We start from the raw sequence: 20,451 nt of genomic DNA, 5'->3' as shown, positions 1-20,451 counted from the left end.
CAAGGGCTTCACTTTGGCTGGTTTGCAATCTTCTGGTACTCTCTTCTCCATAAGTAACTAGGTAATCTATTTTGTAGGTAGACAAAAATGCTGAAGAAACTCAGCAGGTGCAGCAGCATCTATGGAGCGAAGGAAATAGGCAACGTTTCGGGCCGAAACCCTTCTTCAGACTGATGGGGGGTCTATTTTGTGGTAGTTTTGCTTATGGTATTTTTATAAGAATACTAAGTGAACTGATACACTAGTGGGTGTAATAGTTCAATGAATCCTAAAACCAATGCATCAAAAATGCATCAAATCCTTAAATTGTTCTTCCCTAAGAACAATTCCCTTTCTAGGGATTAAGTGTTAGTCACAGAGGCAAGACCACAAATTATATATGGCAGACTACCAGAAGAAGAAGGTAAAGTATCAGCGGCTTTGGAATAGAAGGTACCGAGGGAATTGCATCGGTCGAGAGAAACAAAAATCATCACTGAAATAATCAGTCTTTATACAATAACTAATCATATCAAAAGGTGTAAGGTACGACATGCTTATGATGCATGTTATACACTGATCCCCACATCTACCAAGTTCTATCTTGGGATCTTTAACATCCACCTCCACCTGGTTTAGCAGCTCAGTTGAAGGCAGGGGTCCAACACAGATGATAGCCTCGGTTACAGGTTCAACTCCTGGTACAAGGATTAAACTCATCATCTTCTCTGAGGCAAGAGGGCCACCACCGCCAGCTGGACCTGTGAAAAGTGGTACGAAGATGTTCCTACCTTCCCGATTTCCAGGGCTGGCAAGGTGTCTGCATCGGCTCTAACAAGATCAATCTTGTTTTCTGGGACAAACAGTTCCTTTATTTCGGCATAAGAGTCTACAGGAACAATGTCCTATTTGAAAAATATGAAAACCCAAACAATTCCATGTTAGTAGCAACACTGGATTTTTGAAATTACTTGAGGATAACTTAAGCTAATTTCTACAACACAAAAATCCTGGGCCTATAGTGCCATCCTGTGTTCACAGGCAGTATAATATGTTATTAGTTAAAAAGAGAATCAACAAATTACAGACTTATTAAACCACTGTCACAAATGCAACATTTACAGGTCTATGGAGCAGACAATATTTCATAAAGATCGGTGGTGCTTCAATCTACAAATACGGTAACTTTACAAAGATGAATACAGGGAAAGCAAAGGCCAAAATCATAGTCAACCTTGAAGGAAAGGTGAAAAATCTCCATCACAGAGACATCCAACAAGACATTGACTTGAAACCACTTTTATTTTGGGGCTAGAGGGTGTGGCTGGGTGGTAAGCCACAACATTACATCACGTTGACTGACTCTTTAACTTAAAAGTGCATCAAAGCAGATGTGTACCATAGGATAAACACATTAAATGCAGAATGCACTATTTTTTTTAAAGTCAGATCTTTAGATTGCTCTCCCACCACTTCCCAAATGAACACCCTGTTATCCATGAGAAGATGCAAAGTGCTGGAGTAACTCAGCGGGTCAGGCAGCATCTCTGCCCCAGCACTTTGTGTCCATTTTTGTAAACCAGCATCTGTAGTTCCTTGTTTCTACCCTATTCTCCATGGATTGCTATTAGACACCAAGATGAGAAACTGACAAGTAGGTTAGATTTATGTCATGCTACTCAAGAAGTTGTGTTGCAAGAGCAACAGGAAAATATTTAGAAAAATATTAAGTAAAACAAAGTGTTGGAGGTCTGCAAAGAAATCAGCAGACTTAGCATTGACGGAAAACAACATAGTGCTGTTCCTGGAGAAGAGAAATAAAAGCAAAAAATACTGCAAATGTTCAGGATGTCAGGCAGTATCTGCGGAAAGTGGACATCCAGTGGAAGTGAAAGTGAAGTGAAAGTGGAAAGTAACCCAGGAAACAAAACAAGTTACTTTTAAGTTGCAGAAGGGGTGGTGGAGGTTTGGATGTGACAAAGAGAATTTCTGAACTTTCAGCAAAAACGGGAAAAGTGAAAGATACAATTAAAAAAATCAGGGAAAAGGTGGCATCAGGAACAATAAGGATAGTCCACGCGGTAGGCTGGATAGAATAAATGTCAAAAAAGAATGTGAAAGGGAGACAGTTACACTTGCGTTATTATATTGATTGCAGTGTACTATGTTTATATATTATGTGGTGCTGCTGCAAATAAGAATTTAATTGTTCTATCTGGGAAATATGATAATAAAACACTCTTGACTCTTGATATTAGAACAAAAAGCAAATCAATAGATATACCTGCCATATGTTATTCACTGCTTCCTCATTCGCTCATGCATTCTATCCTATCACACAGTGCAAGTCTTTTATTCACTCTGCAACTTAGCACCAGCTCTCCCTTGACCTTTAACCATTGGGCGGCATGGTGGCGCAGCGGTAGAGTTGCTGCCTTACAGCGCTCGCAGTGTCGGAGATGCGGGTTTGATCCCGACTAAGGGTGCTGTCAGTGAGGAGTTTGTACGTTCTCCCAATGACTACGTGGCTTTTCTCCAAGATCTTTGGTTTCCTCCCACACTCCAAAGATGGACAGGTGTGTAGGTAACATATTGTTAACTTGCGGGGTTCGTTGGTCGGTGCGGACCCGGTGGGCCAAAGGGCCCGTTTCCAAGCTGTATCTCTAAACTAAACTATATGTAACACTGTGGTATCTTTAACTTTTCTCAGCTATGAATAAAGCTTATGATCTCAAAATACCAATGTTGTTTCACTCTATAAAGCAGCTGTGAGACTTAAGCGTTTCCAGCAATGTACTTTCATTCAGATTTCTGTAGGTCCAGAGGATGGTATAGATCAGGGTAGGAATACTTCAACATGGACTCCCCCGGAATTCTGGGCTGTGAGCTGGGTTCACAGACAATACAATGTGGTACGAAGCAGGCTTGCTGTCATCAAGGGCATTAATAATCTCATCAATAGAGCACAACATGCTGCACATAAATCTAAAACGGCAGTTCTTTGCTTCAACAGTAAAAAATAACTTCCATTTAATCTGCTTTTTGGGTGGTAGACCACACTTTGGCATCTTTTTAACTGTGACTCTCAAGTTCCAGACACATGACTTCCTCCCTTCTGGAATGACATTGTTGTTTCTTGTTACCAAAATAAATGACAGAGATGTCTTTTCTCCTTGTGGGAAAGAACAAAACTAGAAATCATAAATGTAAAATGATCTCCAAGGAAAGAAACAGGAAATTGAGAGGGGGGTTTACACGCAGAGAGCAATAAGAATGTGGAACTCATTATGCACAATGAAGCTGAGGTGTACGGATGAACTGAAGGGCAAGCCAGATTGGTACATAGTGAGAAAGGGCATAGGAGTTTCCACTGATCCACTCATTGGAAAGGAGGTGGGGACTTGTGGTAAATATAAACACAGCATGTAGAGGGTGGATTGAATGACCATTGTCAATGCTAGTTATCCTATCTAAATCTACCTCCACAAGTGATCCCTACCTTTCTCACCGAACTATAGCAGCATAAAGCTCTACTCCCTCATATTCCCATCCGCCATCCCTCTCAATGCATTTACACCGTTTACCTTCACTTCATAATGTGGTAATGAGTTCCACATTCTCACCACTCAGTGATCATCTTACATTGATGGTCTCAACGTGTTCTTTCCCACAAGGACAAACATCCTTATTTGTTTTGGCAAACCAGTGACTCTAGGATGGAGAAAGTCTTGTGTCTGGAGTCAAAGAAATGCCCACGTGTGGTTTACCTCCCAAGAAGTGGATCAAAGGGAAGTTACATCCCCCCCCCCCTCCCCGTCCCCCTAAAGCAGAACATTCCATTGTTAAATTCAGGCTGCAGCAAATTTGTTGCCTGAACAGTCACTTTTATAAAATCACATTTGAGCAATCCGTAAAATGTCCCTTTTTAAATCAGATCTCTGGGGTCATGCAGAAGAGTTACAGAAAAACCTCTGGAAGAGTAGAATGAAAACTCTCTACTGTTAAAACTGCTTGGCAATTAAAAAATAAATGCACTATCACTGGTCAACTGTTTCTGCATGTTTAGTAGGTTAAGCAGCGATCTAAACGAGGTGGTTAAAATGAAGTTGCATCGGATCGAAATTAGCAAATTTCGTAGAAGGGGGAATCCACAAAACAAAGAGACGAGCGCTTTTTCATTCAAAGGTAATTGGAAACCTGGACCTCAGTTCCCCCAAAAAGGTTACGACTGCTGGGTTAATTTACATTTTCAACATATCTATAAGCTAAGTATATCAAGTAATATGGATGAAAGCCACAGGAGTTAAACAAGAGATCAACCATGATCTAATGGCAAAACTGAGTTAAAGGATTGAATCTCATGTTTGCTGGTCCCCTAATGCTGACTTGGGTAATAAAGATGATGCTGATAAAGATCCTCAAGGAACATAGTGCTACTCAGCTCTGGGTAGCATCACTGGGAAGGGTGTGCAAATGAGGTGATTGGTTCAGGTGTCTGATCACAGTGGGGAAGAAGTGGGGAAAGTCTGGATATCTAGGCTTTCAAGATCCCGTATCTTCTGTCAGAAGACAGAAGAGACAAAACAGAACGGCCAGGGTGCCAGGCATGGTTGCAAATACTTCCAGCATTCCTGATGCAATACATTGTGAAGATGGACTGGATGGAATATAGTGATGAGCATCTGATGGACTAGGCTGTGCAGATTCAGATGGTCAAGAGCAGAGCAATGCCATTGCAGGCCGAGATGTTTCGATAGAAGTCTGAAAGAATCCTTGTAGACATGTCAAATCTTCTCAGGCACCTAAGAAAGTAAATAGGTCTTTGCACTTTCTCGATCGCCACATCAGTGTGAAGTGTTTAGGTTAGATTGCTGGTAATATGTATGCCTAGGAACCTGAAGCTCTCAACCATTTTTACAGCAGCTTCATTGATGAGGACAGGGTTGTGTTCACCTCTTGCTTCTTTCGGTCAACAGCTACTGCAACTCTTTCATTTTGCTGACTTTAAGGGGAAGGTTATTGTCCTGACACCATGACGCAAGGTTCACAATCTCTTTCCTGTAAATTGGTTTCATCTTTGTTGTGGATCCAGCCAACAACAATGGTATAATTAGACTCAATTTAAAATTCAGTCGTTCAAAGGCACAGCTAAATCCTTACCCTCTCCTGAAGAAGTTCAATCACTTGCTGGACACATTCATTGACAGAACAAACATCAGTCTTCAGAACCAGCTCAGGAGCTTCTGGTGTCTCATACTCCGAGTCAATACCAGTGAACCCTGCAAGAAATCAACATTAGATCATAGTTCCACGGCTAGTGACTAACTTTTTAATTTAATAAAAAGAGTTCTGCCACTTCAATACAATAGGGCTAAGAAAGTATACAGGCATATTATGGACTTGGCAAACTGGGAGCTTAGGTTTTTAAGTTAACCATTTCCACTCGGAATAAAAGGAACCCAGAGAGACATAAGTGATCGGTTATTGGCTGCTTAACCCACATCACACTGATTCCCATTTCGCCTTGTTCACTCCCTCTTCTTCCCTCTACCATCTGGCTTGAGGTACAGAAGTTTGAGAACACACCCCTTCAGATTCAGGGAGAGTTTCTTCCCAGCTGTTATCAAACAACTAAATGGTCCTCTCATCAGCTAGAGTGTGGTCCTGACTGCCTATCTACCTCATTGGTGACCTTTGAACTATCCTTTATCCTTTATCTGTACACATTTGATGACTTAATTGTAATTGTATAGTTTTTCTTTTGACTGGGTAGCACACAAACAAAAGCTTTTCACTGTACCTCGGCACATGTGACAATAATAACCTAATCTAAACTGATTGCATGGAAACCTGCACGGTCACAGGGAGAGGGGAAGAGAGCGTGGAGAGGAGATGAAGAAGTGGCAGGTGGAGGGAGAATTAGCTTATAAAGACAACTGCATTTGTATTTATAGAATAGAATAGAATAGAATGCAATTTATTGTCATTCAAACCTAGGTTTGAACGAAATATCATTTCTACAGTTTTTTACATTACAAAACAATCCAAGACCCACACTTAACACAGTTTACATAAACATCCATCACAGTGAGTCTCCAACATCTCCTCACTGTGATGGAAGGCAAAGTCTTTATCTCTTCCCTTTGTTCCTTCTCCCGTGGTCCAGCAGTCCAACTGCAGTGTCGAGGCGAACTGGGGCTCCGATGTTAAAGCCCCCGGCGGGCGATGGTAAGTCCTGAGGCCGTTTAAGCCACGCCGGGCGTTGTTAGGCCCCGGCTCCATGTCCTTAAACCCGCGATTCCAGCGGGAGAAGTCGCCGTTGCGGAGCTCGGAAAAGCGGTCTCCCACCAGGGACTTGGAGCTCCCGATGTTCCCGTCCACCAGGTCTGTGGCCGGTGCCTCCGAACTCCAAAAGTCGGGTCGCAGCCGCACGCCACCACAGCTCTTCCCGCTCCGAAGTTGGCCAGCTCCGCGATGTCAGTTCCGCAGGCTCTGCAACTGGAGCCCCCAGGTTAGTCCCGGCCAGAGATCGCCGCCGGCTCCACGATGTTAGGCCCAACGACATCCGAGACCCGACAGGGAATAGTCGGGTCCCCGCACAGGGAAGAGATTTAAACGGTTTCCCCCACAGCCCCCCCTACCACCCCCCACATATACACAGCTAAAAAAATAATAAAAACTAACTCAAGACATACATTTAACAAGACAAAAATAAAAAAAGACAGACGACTGTAGTCGAGCCGCTGCCGTTAGGCGCCGCCACTAACTCTAGTACATTATGAAGTACAATTCCATAAAACTATGGGAAACAAGTGACCCGAATTAAAGATCTGCTTTAAATGAAGCAGGCTTTACTCAACTTGGGAAAGACAAGAAAGTGGAGCTGCCAATCCATAGGTGGAACTTGCTGGTATTTGGATGCAGGGATATTAGATGAGATTAGAATTCACATAAAAAAAAAAAACCCAGAGCCATGTAAGCAAAACACTACTCTAACAAAAGTCTAGTCAGTCTGAAGAAGGGACCCAACCCGAAACTCCACCCATCCTTTGTCTCCAGAAATGCTGCCTGGCCTGCTGAGTTACTCCAGCACTTTGCGTCTATTTTAGGTATAAACCAGCATCTGCATTCTTTGTTTCTACATCAAAAGAGTTGCGCAATAAAGTTGAACTATCACTATTGGTTAGTTTGCCACTATAAAATGTTTGTCTTACTTTTCATTACCTTTCATACCTTCAGTAATATTCATAAATGTCAAAGATAATTCATTCTCACACAAACTTACATTTCTAATCACCTCATCACTGCAATCCGACAAGAGATGTTCATCAAATTTTGCTGAACAATTTTCTCACGCAAATAGTTTGTTCATAAATAAACCCAATTTGCCATGTGCTTTCCATAACACATACATTTGCACATGAAATCAGACAAAAAACAAGTTGTTATACTATAATATTTTCATGCTTGCACAACATCCACTTTTTAGTTCCTTAAGCTTATGATTATTGTTCCCCGTAATGAAACAGAGAAAAAAAAATAAGTGAGGATACACCAAATGAGGCCATTTTATGCACTTCCTACCAATTACAGGGTAATGGGAGAGTTTGAAACATAGTGTCGGTAGTCTGTTCCATGTCAGGGAATGTAATGAGAGGAGGCAAGAATTAAAAGGAAAGGATACAGTATGTTAAAGATTGATAGCTTTATGTTTTTCAGAACAGTCGTTTTTACTTACTGTTGCTCTTAAATCATCTACTGTTACTACATGTACAGTGCCCTCCATAATATTTGGGACAAAGACCCATCATTTATTTATTTGCCTCGTTACTCCACAATTTGAGATTTGTAATAGGAATATCACATGTGGTTAAAGTGCACATTGTCAGATTTTAATAAAGGCCATTTTTATACATTTGTGTTTCACCATGTAGAAATTACACCAGTATTTATAGGGGGTGTGCACATAAGGTCACTGGGTCACAGGGCTTGGCGCACGGAGCCGCTCAATCCATCTGGAGGACATCCGTAACTTCCGGTATATGTTATTAATGCAAGAAATAAGTACTTTCCTACCTGTTAAAAAACGCCAAAATGTTGAATTTTTGCGCTGTAAAAAATTGTGGAAGTCGGGGTAAGCGTGAGAGACATGTACCCAACTTCAGAATTCCAAAAGTGAAGCGAAATGAAGGTAAAGAGAAGTGAGAGCTGAAGGGATAACAACAGCTAAAGTGCTTGGCGAACATTGGCCGTGCAGATATTGGAATTGAAAATATTGGGAATTATCACGTTTGCTCACTGCATTGCATCAACAGTAAGGCATTATTTGTGTTTTTTCTTGATTCCTTTGGTATCCAAAAAGTCTCAGAAGTGATAAATCTGGCTGTAAATTTTGCTTCAGAGGCATTTTCATTTTGTATGTAAAAACCCACTTGAGAACCATGGGTGATTTAAAAATTTTACAGCCAGATTTATCACTTCTGAAACTTTTTAGATGCCAAAGGAATCAAGAAAAAACACAAATAATGCCTTAGTTGATGAAATGCAGTGAGCAAACTGCCAATGTTCGCCAAGCACTTTGGCTGTTGTTGTCCCTTCAGCTTCTATCTACTGCCATTTCTCCTCACTTTTGGAATTCTGAAGTAGGCTAAATGTCTCTCACGCTTATCCCGATTTCCATAATTATTTACAGCGCAAAAATTGACAATTTCAGTGGGTTTTAACGGGCCCGCTACGCTGGAAACAATGGTCAGTGCTTACCTGCAGTTCATCACGTGTACTCCACTTGGCGTAGCGTAGCAACAGTACGAGTCATGGGTCGTGACCCGACTGCCGTGAAACCTCCCTATACCTAGTTTCCCCCATTTCAGGGCACCATAATGTTTGGGACACATCAATTTCATGTAAATGACAGTAGTCATGTTTAGTATTTTGTTGCATATTCTTTGCATGCAATGACTGCTTGAAGTTTGCGATTCATGGACATCACCAATTGCTGGGTGTCTTCTCTGGTGATGCTCTGCCAGGCCTGTATCACAGCCATCTTTAGCTTATGCTTGGTTTGGGGGCTAGTCCCCTTCATTTTCGCTTCATCATTTAAACGGCATGCTCAATTGGGTTCAAATTGGGTGATTGACTTGGCCACTCAAGAAATGACAATTTTTTAGCTTTGAAAAACTCCTTTGTCTTGATGTAGAAAGAACCGCCGGCCAATGAGTTTTGAGGCATTTGTTTGAACTTGAGCAGGTAGGATGTGTCCATACACTTCAGAATTCATTATGCTACTACCATCAGCAGTTGCATCATCAATGAAGATATGTGAGCCAGTACCTTCAGCAGCCATACATGCCCAGGCCATAACACCCTCACCACCATGTTTCACAGATGAGGTGGTATGCTTTGGATCTTGGGCAGTTCCTTCTCTCCTCCACACTTCGCTCTTGCCATCACTCTGATATGTTAATCTTCGTCTCATCTGTCCACAAGACCTTTTTCCAGAACTGTGGTTGCTCTTTTAAGTACATTGGCAAATTGTAACCTGGCCATCGTTTTTTTGCAGCTAACCAGTGGTTTGCATCTTGCAGTGTAGCCTCTGTATTTCTGTTCATGAAGTCTTCTGTGGACAGTGGTCATTGACAAATCCACACCTGACTCCCATAAGTGTTTCTGATCTGTCGGACAGGTGTTTGGGGATTTGTTTTTATTATAAAGAGAATTCTTCTGTCATCAGCTGTGGAGATCTTCCTTGGCCTGCCAGTCCCTTGCGATTAGTAAGCTCACCAGAGCTCTCTTTCTTCTTAATGATGTTCCAAACAGTGGATTTTGGTAAGCCTAAGGTTTGGCTGATGTCTCCAACAGTTTTATTCTTGTTTCTCAGTCTCATAATGGCTTCTTTGACTTTCATTGGCACAACTTTGGTCCTCATGTTGATAAACAGCTATAAAAGTTTCCAAAGGTGATGGAAAGACTGGAGGAAAGACTAGGAGCTGAGAGCTCTCTTATACCTGCATTAAGGAGGCATTTAAATACACCTGAGAAATTACAAACGCCTGTGAAACCATGTGTCCCAAACATTATGGTGTCCTGAAATGTGTGTGTGGGGGGGGAGACTATGTATAAACACAGCTGTAATTTCTACATGGTGAAACCAAAATGTATAAAAATTGCCTTTATTAAAATCTCACAATGTGCACTTGAACCACATGTGATTTTTTTTTCTATTACAAATCTCAAATTGTGGAGTACAAAGGCAAATAAATAAATAATGGGTCTTTGTCGCAAACATTATGGAGGGCACTGTACGAGAAGCACTGTACGTGTGTAAACAGCCAATTATAGGCAGGAAATATTAAAAACAACAACAGAAATACTCAAAACAGATCAGGCAGCATTTGTGGAGGCAGAAAGTTAGTGTTTCAGTTGACGATAATTACAACATCATAATTTTTCTTTAACCTCCCCCTGCTTTGTACTAATGCGAACACTGGATATTCACTTACAATAATTTTCCCTCCAAAAAGTTCCCTCCATTTGTGAAATATTTCTTTAGACTGGAAATCTACATTACTGATATTAAGGAAGTTGAGAGGAGGGGAAATGGAGAATTGTACACCAATTAGCTCAACATTTGTTGTAAAGAAATCTACTAAAAATGGTGTAGACACCTGAAAATGTTCCACCTGATCGTGGTCATAGTCATATTGCACGGAAACAAGTCCTTTGGTCCATGCTGACCAATAAGCCTCATCTATGCTAGTTCCACTTGATCATAGAGTTATACTGAACGGAAACAGCCTACTTGGTCCAACTTGTCCATGCCATCCAATAAGCCCCAAACACTAAGCCCGGGTTTGGCCCATCCAAACCTTACCTATCGATGTACCTGTCCAAATGTTTAGTTTTAGTTTAACAATTCAATGTGGAAACAGGCCCTTCGGCCCACCGTCCACGCAGACCATTGATCACCCACAGGCTAGTTCAATGTTATCACACTTTTGCATCCTGCACACTAGGGGCAATTTACAGAAGCCAATTAACTACAAACCTGCACACCTTTGGAATGCGGGAGGAAACTAGAGCACCCAGAAAAAACCCATGCGGTCATAGGGAAAACGTACAAACTTCGCACATTCAGCACCTCAGGTGCACATACAGCACCTGTTGAACCCCTGTCTGCGGCGCTGTGAGGCAGCAGCTCTACCGGTCTAAATGTTGTTATAGTATCAGAGACTCTCCGATTTCATGTAGTCCTTGCTTTCTCCCTCTTTCCCCTCCCCTTCCCAGCTCTCCCACAGCCCACTGTCTGCATTTTGCTTTCTTCTTCCAACCCCCCCCTCCCCTCCCATCCCCTCATCAGTCTGAAGAAGGGTCTCGAACAGAAACGTCACCCATTCCTTCGCTCCATAGATGCTGCCTCACCCGCTGAGTTTTTCCAGCATTTTTGTCTAAATTCGATTGTTCCAGCATCTGCAGTTCCTTCTTAAACCTGGTATCAGAGAAGGTGTGTGGGGATCAGAGAAAGTCTCTATCGATTTATAAAGTGTGTAGAGGTTTAGGCAAGTTTCTTAACAATTACTTCCATTGTGGGATGATGTCGTTTGGGAGGAAGTGAAAAATATTTAGATCGCATAAAAGTGATAACAATGTTATTCGGGGCTTTAGAGTCCATGAAAGTGGATACAGCACCAAGGTCAATGTGATAACTGCTTTTTTTAGTCCTGCATGGCTACAGTTGTGGTTCCAGAGAATTGAAGGACAACGTACATTATACAATTGTTTGGATGGGAAAGGAGGAATAAACCCTATATAAGTGAAGCTGTGAGATCAGTAGGGTTTCAATAGACAATAGGCAATAGACAATAGGTGCAGGAGTAGGCCATTTGGCCCTTCGAGCCAGCACCATCATTCAATGCGATCATGGCTGATCATCCCCAATTAGTAGCCCATTCCTGCCTTCTCCCCATATCCCCTGACTGCTATTTTTAAGAGCCTCTCTCTTGAAAGCATCCAGTGAACCTGCCTCCACCGCCCTCTGAGGCAGAGAATTCCACAGACTCACCACACTCTGAGAAAAAGTGTTTCCTTGTCTCCGTTCTAAATGGCTTACTCCTTATTCTTAAACTGTGGCCCCTGGTTCTGGACTCCCCCAACATCGGGAACATGTTTCCTGCCTCTAGTGTGTCCAAGCCCTTAACAATCTTCAAATGACTCATTAATTGCTCCCATGCTTTTTGTTAGATATATTACTGAACTAACCTTCAATGTTTAGGCAGGAACTGCAGATGCTGGTTTAAACTGAATAAAGACACAAAAAGCTGGAGTAACTTAGCGGGACATGCAGCATCTCTGGAGAGAAGGAATGGGTGATGTTTTGTATCTTGACCTGAAATGTCATCAATTCCTTCTCATTGATACTGCCTGTCCCACTGAGTAATTCCAGCTTTTTGTATTTAACCTTCAATGTTATGTAAAATTTGCAGATTATACAGAAATTGGCCACATGGCTGACTGAGGAAACTTCACGCTGCATAGAATTATAGATGGTACAGTTAATTGAACAGAAAAGTGGCAAGTGAAATATAATCTGGAGACATGTGAAGTAATAAATTTAATGAATATGACAAGGCAAGAAAATATAAAATAACTGAGTGGGTATTGAATAATGAAAGAAATTAAGGGTCCACATTTCCTTAAAAATAGCACAACAGATCAGCAATGATTTAGAAGGCACAATATTAGCCAAGGTATAGTCTATAAAAGTGGGGAAGTTAAGCTAGAACTATTTATGACACTAGGTAGACCACAACTTCAGATCTGCACACAGTTCCCGTCACCAGATGTTGCCAGGGCTGGAAAAATGGACTTAGAGGAAAGACTAGATAAGCTAGGGTTTTCTTCTGCGGATCATGGTCACTGATATGTGCATAAATACAATAGCCTATTTCTAGGCAACTAGCAATTGAGACACAAGAGATCACAGATGCTAGTGAGCAAAACACAAACTGCAGATTAAGGGCCTGTCCTATTTGGGCATCATTTGAGCGTCACGCAGGTGGCGCGCGAGGATTTTGAGAATTCCAAAATCCTGCGGTGCCGCTCGCTATCGCGCGTCACTGCCTACGCTACTTCGTCTCACCACGCGCCATGCACGCATAATGCACGCCATGCCCTCTTTACGTCATGCGTCGTGACGCGTAAATAACGCCCAAGTGGGAGGGGGCGCTTAAATAACGCCCAAGTGGGAGGGGGCGCTGCCCTGTGCATGGCTGCCCAGCCAGCAGCTGTCAGTCTTTTTGAATTGAATTGAATCCTTTATTTGTCATTCAGACCTTTCGGTCTGAACGAAATGTCGTTTTCATCTCCTTTTTTTTATTTTTAGTTAGTTAAAGTGTTTTTGTTCTGGAGGTCTAGACATTTTTATGTGGGGGGTGGGGGGGGGGGGGGGAAGGGGGAAACTATCTTTCAGGGTCCCTACTTGGTCGGAGAGGCAGCTTTTCTCCGGGCTGCAGCTTCGACCCGTCCTCGCGGCCTACCAGCGGGCCTGGAGCGGTGTTTCCTGTCGGGGACCGCCCAGAACCTCGGCTTCGGTGGCGGCACAGCGCTGGAGCGCTATCGTGGAGTGGAGCGGGCGATGCTTTGCCCGGGTCGCCGCGCTGGAGCTCCGGTGAGCTGAAGACCGCCGAGATAAACATCGCGGAGCTGCGGGTCTTTGGAGCGGCCAGCTGCGGCGCTGAACTTAAACATCGGGAGCTAGGGATCTCTCGATGAGATCGCCAGTGGTGGAGCTCCAACCGGCGCGGCTTTGTTGGCTTCGGAAGCCGCGGTCTCCAGTGAGGGAAGCGGCCGTTCCAGGGTTCCCATGCCGTCGAGAGGATTCTCCCGACGCCGGAGTACAATCATCCGGCGAGAACGGCCTGGAACATCGGGCCTCCTTAAAGGCAACTGTGGAGGCCTCAATAGGCCCGACTATGGGTGGACATGGGATGGGGACTGGACACTGTGCCTTCCCTCATAATGGGAACCATTGTGGGGGGATGTTTTTATGTTTAAATGTCTTTATTATTGTTATGTCTGTATTCTTTCTTTATGTGCTGCATGGCAAGAAGCATTTCACTACACCTATGTGTATGTGACCAATAAAATAACCTTTGAACCTTTGACAGGCCCTTCTGGCAGCATCTATGAATGGAAATAGACGTTTTTGGTTGGGACCCTTCTTTAGAACTGATGAACAAGCAACGGAGATTCAATTAGTTAATACATTTCGAATCACACTGTCCATGACTTTCTTAGTCAATGATACTTTCAGATACCACCAATGTTTGTCAACCGTCACAAACCACTTGACCATCAAAACTGAATGTTTTTTAAACATTTATCTCAAAAGTGTTTGGACAATTAAATTCCTACTTGCAGCAGTAGCGCAACAAGTTTGTAAACACAAACTTCAAATCTCTTCAAATTAGCAATGCTGATCACTTGTTAAGGACATGTCTTCCTTCTTGAACACTTGTTAAGGACAGATGAGTTCATGGAAATTAAATGGAAATATTCAAAAATTATGAAGATGTTTGAGAGAAAAGCAGAAGAAACCATTGCCACAGCCAGGAAGGCCAAATTGAAAAATGAGTAGAAAAGGGAGCTGCAGTAGATTCTATTTTTTAAATTTAAAAATAAATGTTGGGAATCGGAACACACTATGAAAGGTTGATAGTAATCTGAAAAGGAACTTTATATAAACACATGAAAAATAGAAGGATTATAAGAAGAGGGATGCAACTACTCTGATAGATTTTTCAAATAGCTGGCAAAGTCACATTGAATAGTCGCTTCTTCCTTTAGCGTGAGATTCTATGCAAAGATTCACAGCTTTGAAAGATGAAACAATGGGTGGAGGTAGAAAAGCGTGAATGGTGATCATTAGCTGTTTTTTTCCCAATTGGGTATTTTTCAGTATAAAGATTTTATTTTCAACAAATCAAAGTTAAATAAACTGAAAAATACCTAAATGGTAAAAAACAGCTAATGATCACCATTCACTCTTTTCAACCTCCACCCATTGTTTCATAAATAAACAAATTAAAATCACACATCAGTGCAAACCCATCACCTGTAATCTTGCTGATTTTCTGCTTGTATTGTTCTGATACGTACCTTTTATCTCCCCAGCTCTGGCTTTTTTGTAAAGTCCCTTCACGTCCCTGCTCTCACAGACATACAGTGGAGCATCGACAAATATCTCAAAAAAAGGCAGACCAGCACGTTCGTGTATGCTTCTGCTATTTTTCCGATCCTGGCAAATAGAAGGTTATCATTTGCAAGATGAGAAACTTTGTAGATTCTGACATCATTTTATAAGGCAATAGTTTTTAGTGAAATAATAGTTTTCCATTGTATATGAAATAAATTTGTTTTAACCATACCTTGGGTTTACCTGGGATCATTAATTTCTATTTTGTGTTACGAGGGATACCGTATTTCCCGGCAATTAAGACGCTATTTTGTACCCAAAAATAAGGCACGAAAATGTACCTGCGTCTTGGAGGTCGAAGGTTAGGTAGTTAGCCAAGAAAGATGGACTTTGCTATCCCTCAGTACAACAACATCAAGAACGATGTTGCTGTACCGAGGGATAGCCAAGTCTATCCCTCATTGCTGGCAGCTGATGGGAAGCAGCTGTAAAATGTGAAGCGGCTGTAAAAGGACAGCGCCGTGGGGGGGGGGGGGGGGGGGGGGGGGGGCGGGGGAGTTCCTTTCATAGTGTGTGGGGAGTCTGCCAGAAACTCACTCACCGCTGCCGCGGCTCTCCGGGCGCGGAGCCACCACATTGTGGCCGGGGAGGGGAGTAGCTCGGGTGGCTGCGAGCGGCCGCCAGGACCGGACAGTGGTGAAGGATGAGGGGACACCTCATTGAAATTTACCGAATAGTGTAAGACCTGGATAGAGTGGATGGATAGATGAGAGTGAAGAGTCTAGGATCAGAGGTACTAGCCTCAGAATAAAAGGATGTTCCTTTAGGAAGAAGATGAGGATGAATTTCTTTAGTCAGAGGGCAGTTAATCTATGGAAGGGGTTATGGGGAGAAGGCAAGAGAATAGGGTTAAGAGGGGAAGATAGATCAGTCATGATAGAATGGCGGAGTAGACTTGATGGGCCGAATGGCCTAATTCTGCTCCCATCGCTTATGAAATTATGAGTCTGCTCTGTCATTCGATCAGGACTGATCTATTTTTCTCTATGAACCCCATTCCCCTGCCTTCTCCCCATAACCTTTGACGCACTTATTAATCAAGAAACTATCATTCTCCATTTTAAAAATACCCAATGACTTGGCTTCCACAGCATCTGTAGCAATGAATTCCACAGATTCACCTCCCTCTGGCTAAATTCCTCATCTCCATTCTAAAGGTATGTCCTTTTATTCTGAGACTATGCCCTCTGGTCAGAGACATTCCCACTATTACAAACATCCTCTCCACATCCACTCTATCTAGGCTTTTCATACATTGCTACTTTCAATGCTACAATTATTGCATCAGAGAAATGACAAACTGGACTTTAGAACAGAGACGTGGAAACACTTTTTCTCACAGAGAATGGTGAGTCTGTGGAATTCTCTGCCTCAGAGGGCGGTGGAGGCAGGTTCTCTGGATGCTTTCAAGAGAGAGCTAGATAGAGCTCTTAAAAATAGCGGAGTCAGGGGATTAGGGGAAAAGGCAGGAACGGGGTACTGATTGGGGATGATCAGCCATGATCACATTGAATGGCGGTGCTGGTTCGAAGGGCCAAATGGCCTACTCCTGCACCTATTGTCTAATGTCTATGACAATAGGCAATTCTCCACACAATATTTTTAATGTGTATTGAAATTAATGGATATTTTTAAGCCAGAGATTGATAGATTCTTGATTAGTACAGGTGTCAGGGGTTATGGGGAGAAAATTGGGATTGAGAAGGAAAGATTTGATCAGCCATGATTGAATAACGGATTAGACTCGATGGGCCGAATGGCCTAATTCTGCTCCTAGGTTCACGACATTACTTCCCGGGATGGCGGGACTGTCATATGAGGAAAGATTGGAAAGACTGGGCATGTATTCACTGGGATTGAGAAGGATGAGAGGGTATCTTACAGAAATGCATACAATTATAAAAGGACTGGACAAACTAGATGCAGGAAAAAATGTTCCCAATGTTGGGGGAGTCCAGAACCAGAAGCCACAGTCTAAGAATAATGGGGAGGCCATTTAAAACTGAGATGAGAAATACTTTTACACCCAGAGAGTTGTGAATTTGTGGAATTCTCTGCCACAGAAGGCTGTGGAGGCCAATTCAATGGATGAATTTAAAAGAGTTACTTAGAGCTCTAGGGGCCAGCGGAATCAAGGGGTATGGGGAGAAGGCTGGCACGGGTTACTGATTGTGGATGATCAGCCATGATCACAATGAATGGCTGGCTCGAAGGGCCAAATGGCCTCCTCCTGCACCTATTTTCTATGTTTCTATGACTTATGAACTTATTAAGGAGGCAAATGTGAATGGTATTGCAAACACAAATTAAACAGTGAAATGTTTATGCGGTGAAGATTAAATGAATAATAACTGTAAGAAAAAGAATTCTTGAAGGTACAAAAATGGAGCAGTACCTTTGCATAGGGTGAAATAAAACTGGCAAGGCACACAAGTCCAGCATCTGCAAATAATCTGGCTACTTCAGCAATACGTCGAATGTTCTCTTCACGGTCCCCTGGGCTAAAGCCCAGGTTTTTGTTCAGACCTTGTCTAATGTTGTCACCGTCCAACGTATAGCAAGGTATCCCATGGCAAACCAAGTACTCTTCCAGTGCCATGCTGACTGTTGTCTTACCAGCTCCAGACAAGCCTATCAAATAGAACCAAAATTAAAAATAAACTAAGCATACTTAATAAAAATATCTTCTGCAAACAATGTTACAAAATACATCCTGAGGACATTCCAAAGCATTTCAGCGTTAAAAGTTGACTGATCAAAAAGAAAACTGAAAATGCTAGAAATAGTCAGCAGTACAGGCAGCACGGAAATGAAAGAAAACAATTGTTTCATGCCATTAGCTTATAAAAATAATTGAATTGAAACATTAACTGTTATTCTGTCTAGAGATGTTACTTGATGGGCTAAATATTCCCAGCACGTGTTTTTTTTTTAAATTGGAGATTTCAAATATTCACAGATCAACACTTCTGATTACTTTATTAAATATTGATGGTCATGCTTATCCACGATCATTGGATTATGTAATTACTAGAACTGTTCTACCAGCTGTGCCACTGTCCACAAAGACATTGCAATGTTTCTGAAGTACTAAAAATGATACACCAAAGCAAAAGGAAGCAAAGATAATCCAAGAGGTAGCACAGTGGTGCAGCTGGTGGAGTTGCTGCCTCACAGTGCCAATGACCCAGGTACGATCCTAACCACAGTGCTGTCTGTTTGGTGTTTGCACGTTCTCTCTGTGACCGCGTGCTATTACTCCAGAATTGCGGTTTAATTTACCTCTGTAAAATTCCCTTTAATATGCGTGGTGCGGGTGAAAGAATGGGATAATATAGAACATGTGTGGTCAATAGTCAACAAGACTCAGTGGCTCATAAGGCCTGTTTTCCTGCTGTATCCCAAAACAAAGCTAAACGTGAACAAACAAGACCGAGACTTGAACTGACTTTGAACTGGGACTTGTTGACATTTAGTTGAATTGATGTTTAGTTAGGATGTGAATAGAAGATTGGCAGGAAATACAGTGCCTGCCACAATGTTTGAGACAAAGACCCATCATTTATTTATTTGCCTCTGTACTCCACAATTTGAGATTTGTAATAGAAAAAAATCAAGTGGTTAAAGTGCACATTGTCAGATTTTAATATAGGCCATTTTTATACATTTTGGTTTCACCATGTAGAAATTACAGCAGTGTTTATACATAGTCCCCCCATTAAAGGGGAACATAATGTTTGGGACACAGCAATGTCATGTAAATGAAAGTGGTCATGTTTAATATTTTGTTGCATATCCTTTTCATGCAATGACTGCTTGAAGTCTGCAATTCATGTACCCCAGTAAAAGTAAACATGTACCCCAGTAGCGGCTCTGCAGCCCGTCTGTCTTTTTTTTTAATTTTTGTCCTGTTGAGTGTATAGTTTGGTTGTAGTTTATATATTGTTTTTAACTGTGTTAAGGAGGAGGCGCTGTCCTGAACGGCTGCCTGTCCTGCAGCTGTCCGTTTGTTTTCACTTCTTTTTTATTAATTTTAGTATGTCAAAGCGTGTAGTCAGGGGGTCTAATCTTTTTATGTGTGGGGGGTGGTGGGGGAGAAGGGGGAAACTGCTTTTCAAGTCCCTACCTGGTCGGAGGGGCTGCCTTCCTCCGAGCAGAGCCTTCGACCTGTCCTCGCGGCCTACCAGCGGGTCCTGGAGCGACGTTTCCCTGAGGGGACCTGGCCAGAACCTCGGCTTTGGCGGCGGCGCAGCGCTGGAGCGCTGCTGCGGAGCGGGCGATGCCTTTCCTGGGTCGCCGCGGTGGAACTCCAGTATGCTGGGACCGCCGATAAGAACATTGTGGAGCCGCGGTTCTGTGGAGCGGCCAGCTGCGGCGCTGAACTTTACATCCCGGAGCCTGGGATCTCTCACCGAGATCGCCAGTGTGTGGAGCTCCGTCCGGCGCGGTCTGTTAGCTTGGAAGCCGCGGTCTCCGGTGGAAAGGCGGCCGTTCCTGGCACCCCAAGCCGCTGGGGGTTCTCCTGACGCCGGAGTATCATCACCCGGCGAGAACATCGGGCGCCGTGGCGGCGACTGTGGAGGCCTCAATAGGCCCGACTCTGGGTGGACAAGAGGATGGGGACTGGACTTTGCGCCTTCCCCCACAGTGGTTCCCACTGTGGGGGGATGTTTTGGTGTTTTGGTGTTGAATTTCTTGAATGCTATGTTGTATTTTTATTAGTGTGCTGCAAGGATATCTGAATTTCCCCTGAATAAGGGGATTAATAAAGTCTAATCTAATCTAATCTAATCTAATATGTGGGGGTGGGGGGAAACTTTTAAATCTCTTTACTGTACGGGGGACCCGACCTTTTCCCTGTCGGGTCTCCGTTGTCGTTGGGGCCTAGCACCATGGAGCGGCCTCCAACCGGAACGACCTGGGGGCTCTGCGGAGCCTGCGGACTCACCATCGTGGAGCTGGCCGGCTTCGGAGCGTGGAGAGCTGTGGTGGCGCGCGGCTGCGACCCGACTTCGGAGCTTCGGAGGCTCCAGCTGCAGGCCCGGTGGACGGTGACATCGGGAGCTCGCGGGTCCCTGGTGGGAGACCGCTTTTCGGAGCACCCGCAACAGCAACTTCTCCCGCCCGAATTGCGGGGTTGAAAACGACCCGGAGCGGGGCCTTACATCACCCGGCACGGCATTAACGGCCGCGGGACTTGCCATCGCCCGCCGGGGGCTCCA

General features: G+C 43.3%; 1 protein-coding gene across 2 annotated transcripts in view; it reads right to left on the bottom strand.

Annotated features, from left to right (window-relative positions):
* Positions 1–20,451, bottom strand: part of papss1 (3'-phosphoadenosine 5'-phosphosulfate synthase 1) — a 99,202-nt gene that overhangs the window by 54,680 nt on the left and 24,071 nt on the right. For both annotated transcript variants that reach the window (XR_004412220.1, XM_033022115.1), the window contains exons 3-6: positions 17,625–17,860; positions 15,133–15,271; positions 5,140–5,258; positions 771–884 (exon numbers count right to left, since the gene is read on the bottom strand). Coding sequence is in view for 1 of the 2 variants with exons in the window: in XM_033022115.1 (XP_032878006.1) it covers positions 771–884; positions 5,140–5,258; positions 15,133–15,271; positions 17,625–17,860 (608 nt within the window). In the remaining variant the exon portion in view is untranslated. The remainder of the gene's footprint in view (positions 1–770; positions 885–5,139; positions 5,259–15,132; positions 15,272–17,624; positions 17,861–20,451) is intronic.

This window comes from Amblyraja radiata, chromosome 1, assembly GCF_010909765.2.
Source record: "Amblyraja radiata isolate CabotCenter1 chromosome 1, sAmbRad1.1.pri, whole genome shotgun sequence".
Classification (NCBI taxonomy): domain Eukaryota; kingdom Metazoa; phylum Chordata; class Chondrichthyes; order Rajiformes; family Rajidae; genus Amblyraja; species Amblyraja radiata.
The sequence above is the reverse complement of the archived record's forward strand: the minus strand, read 5'-3'. Positions and strand labels throughout refer to the sequence as shown.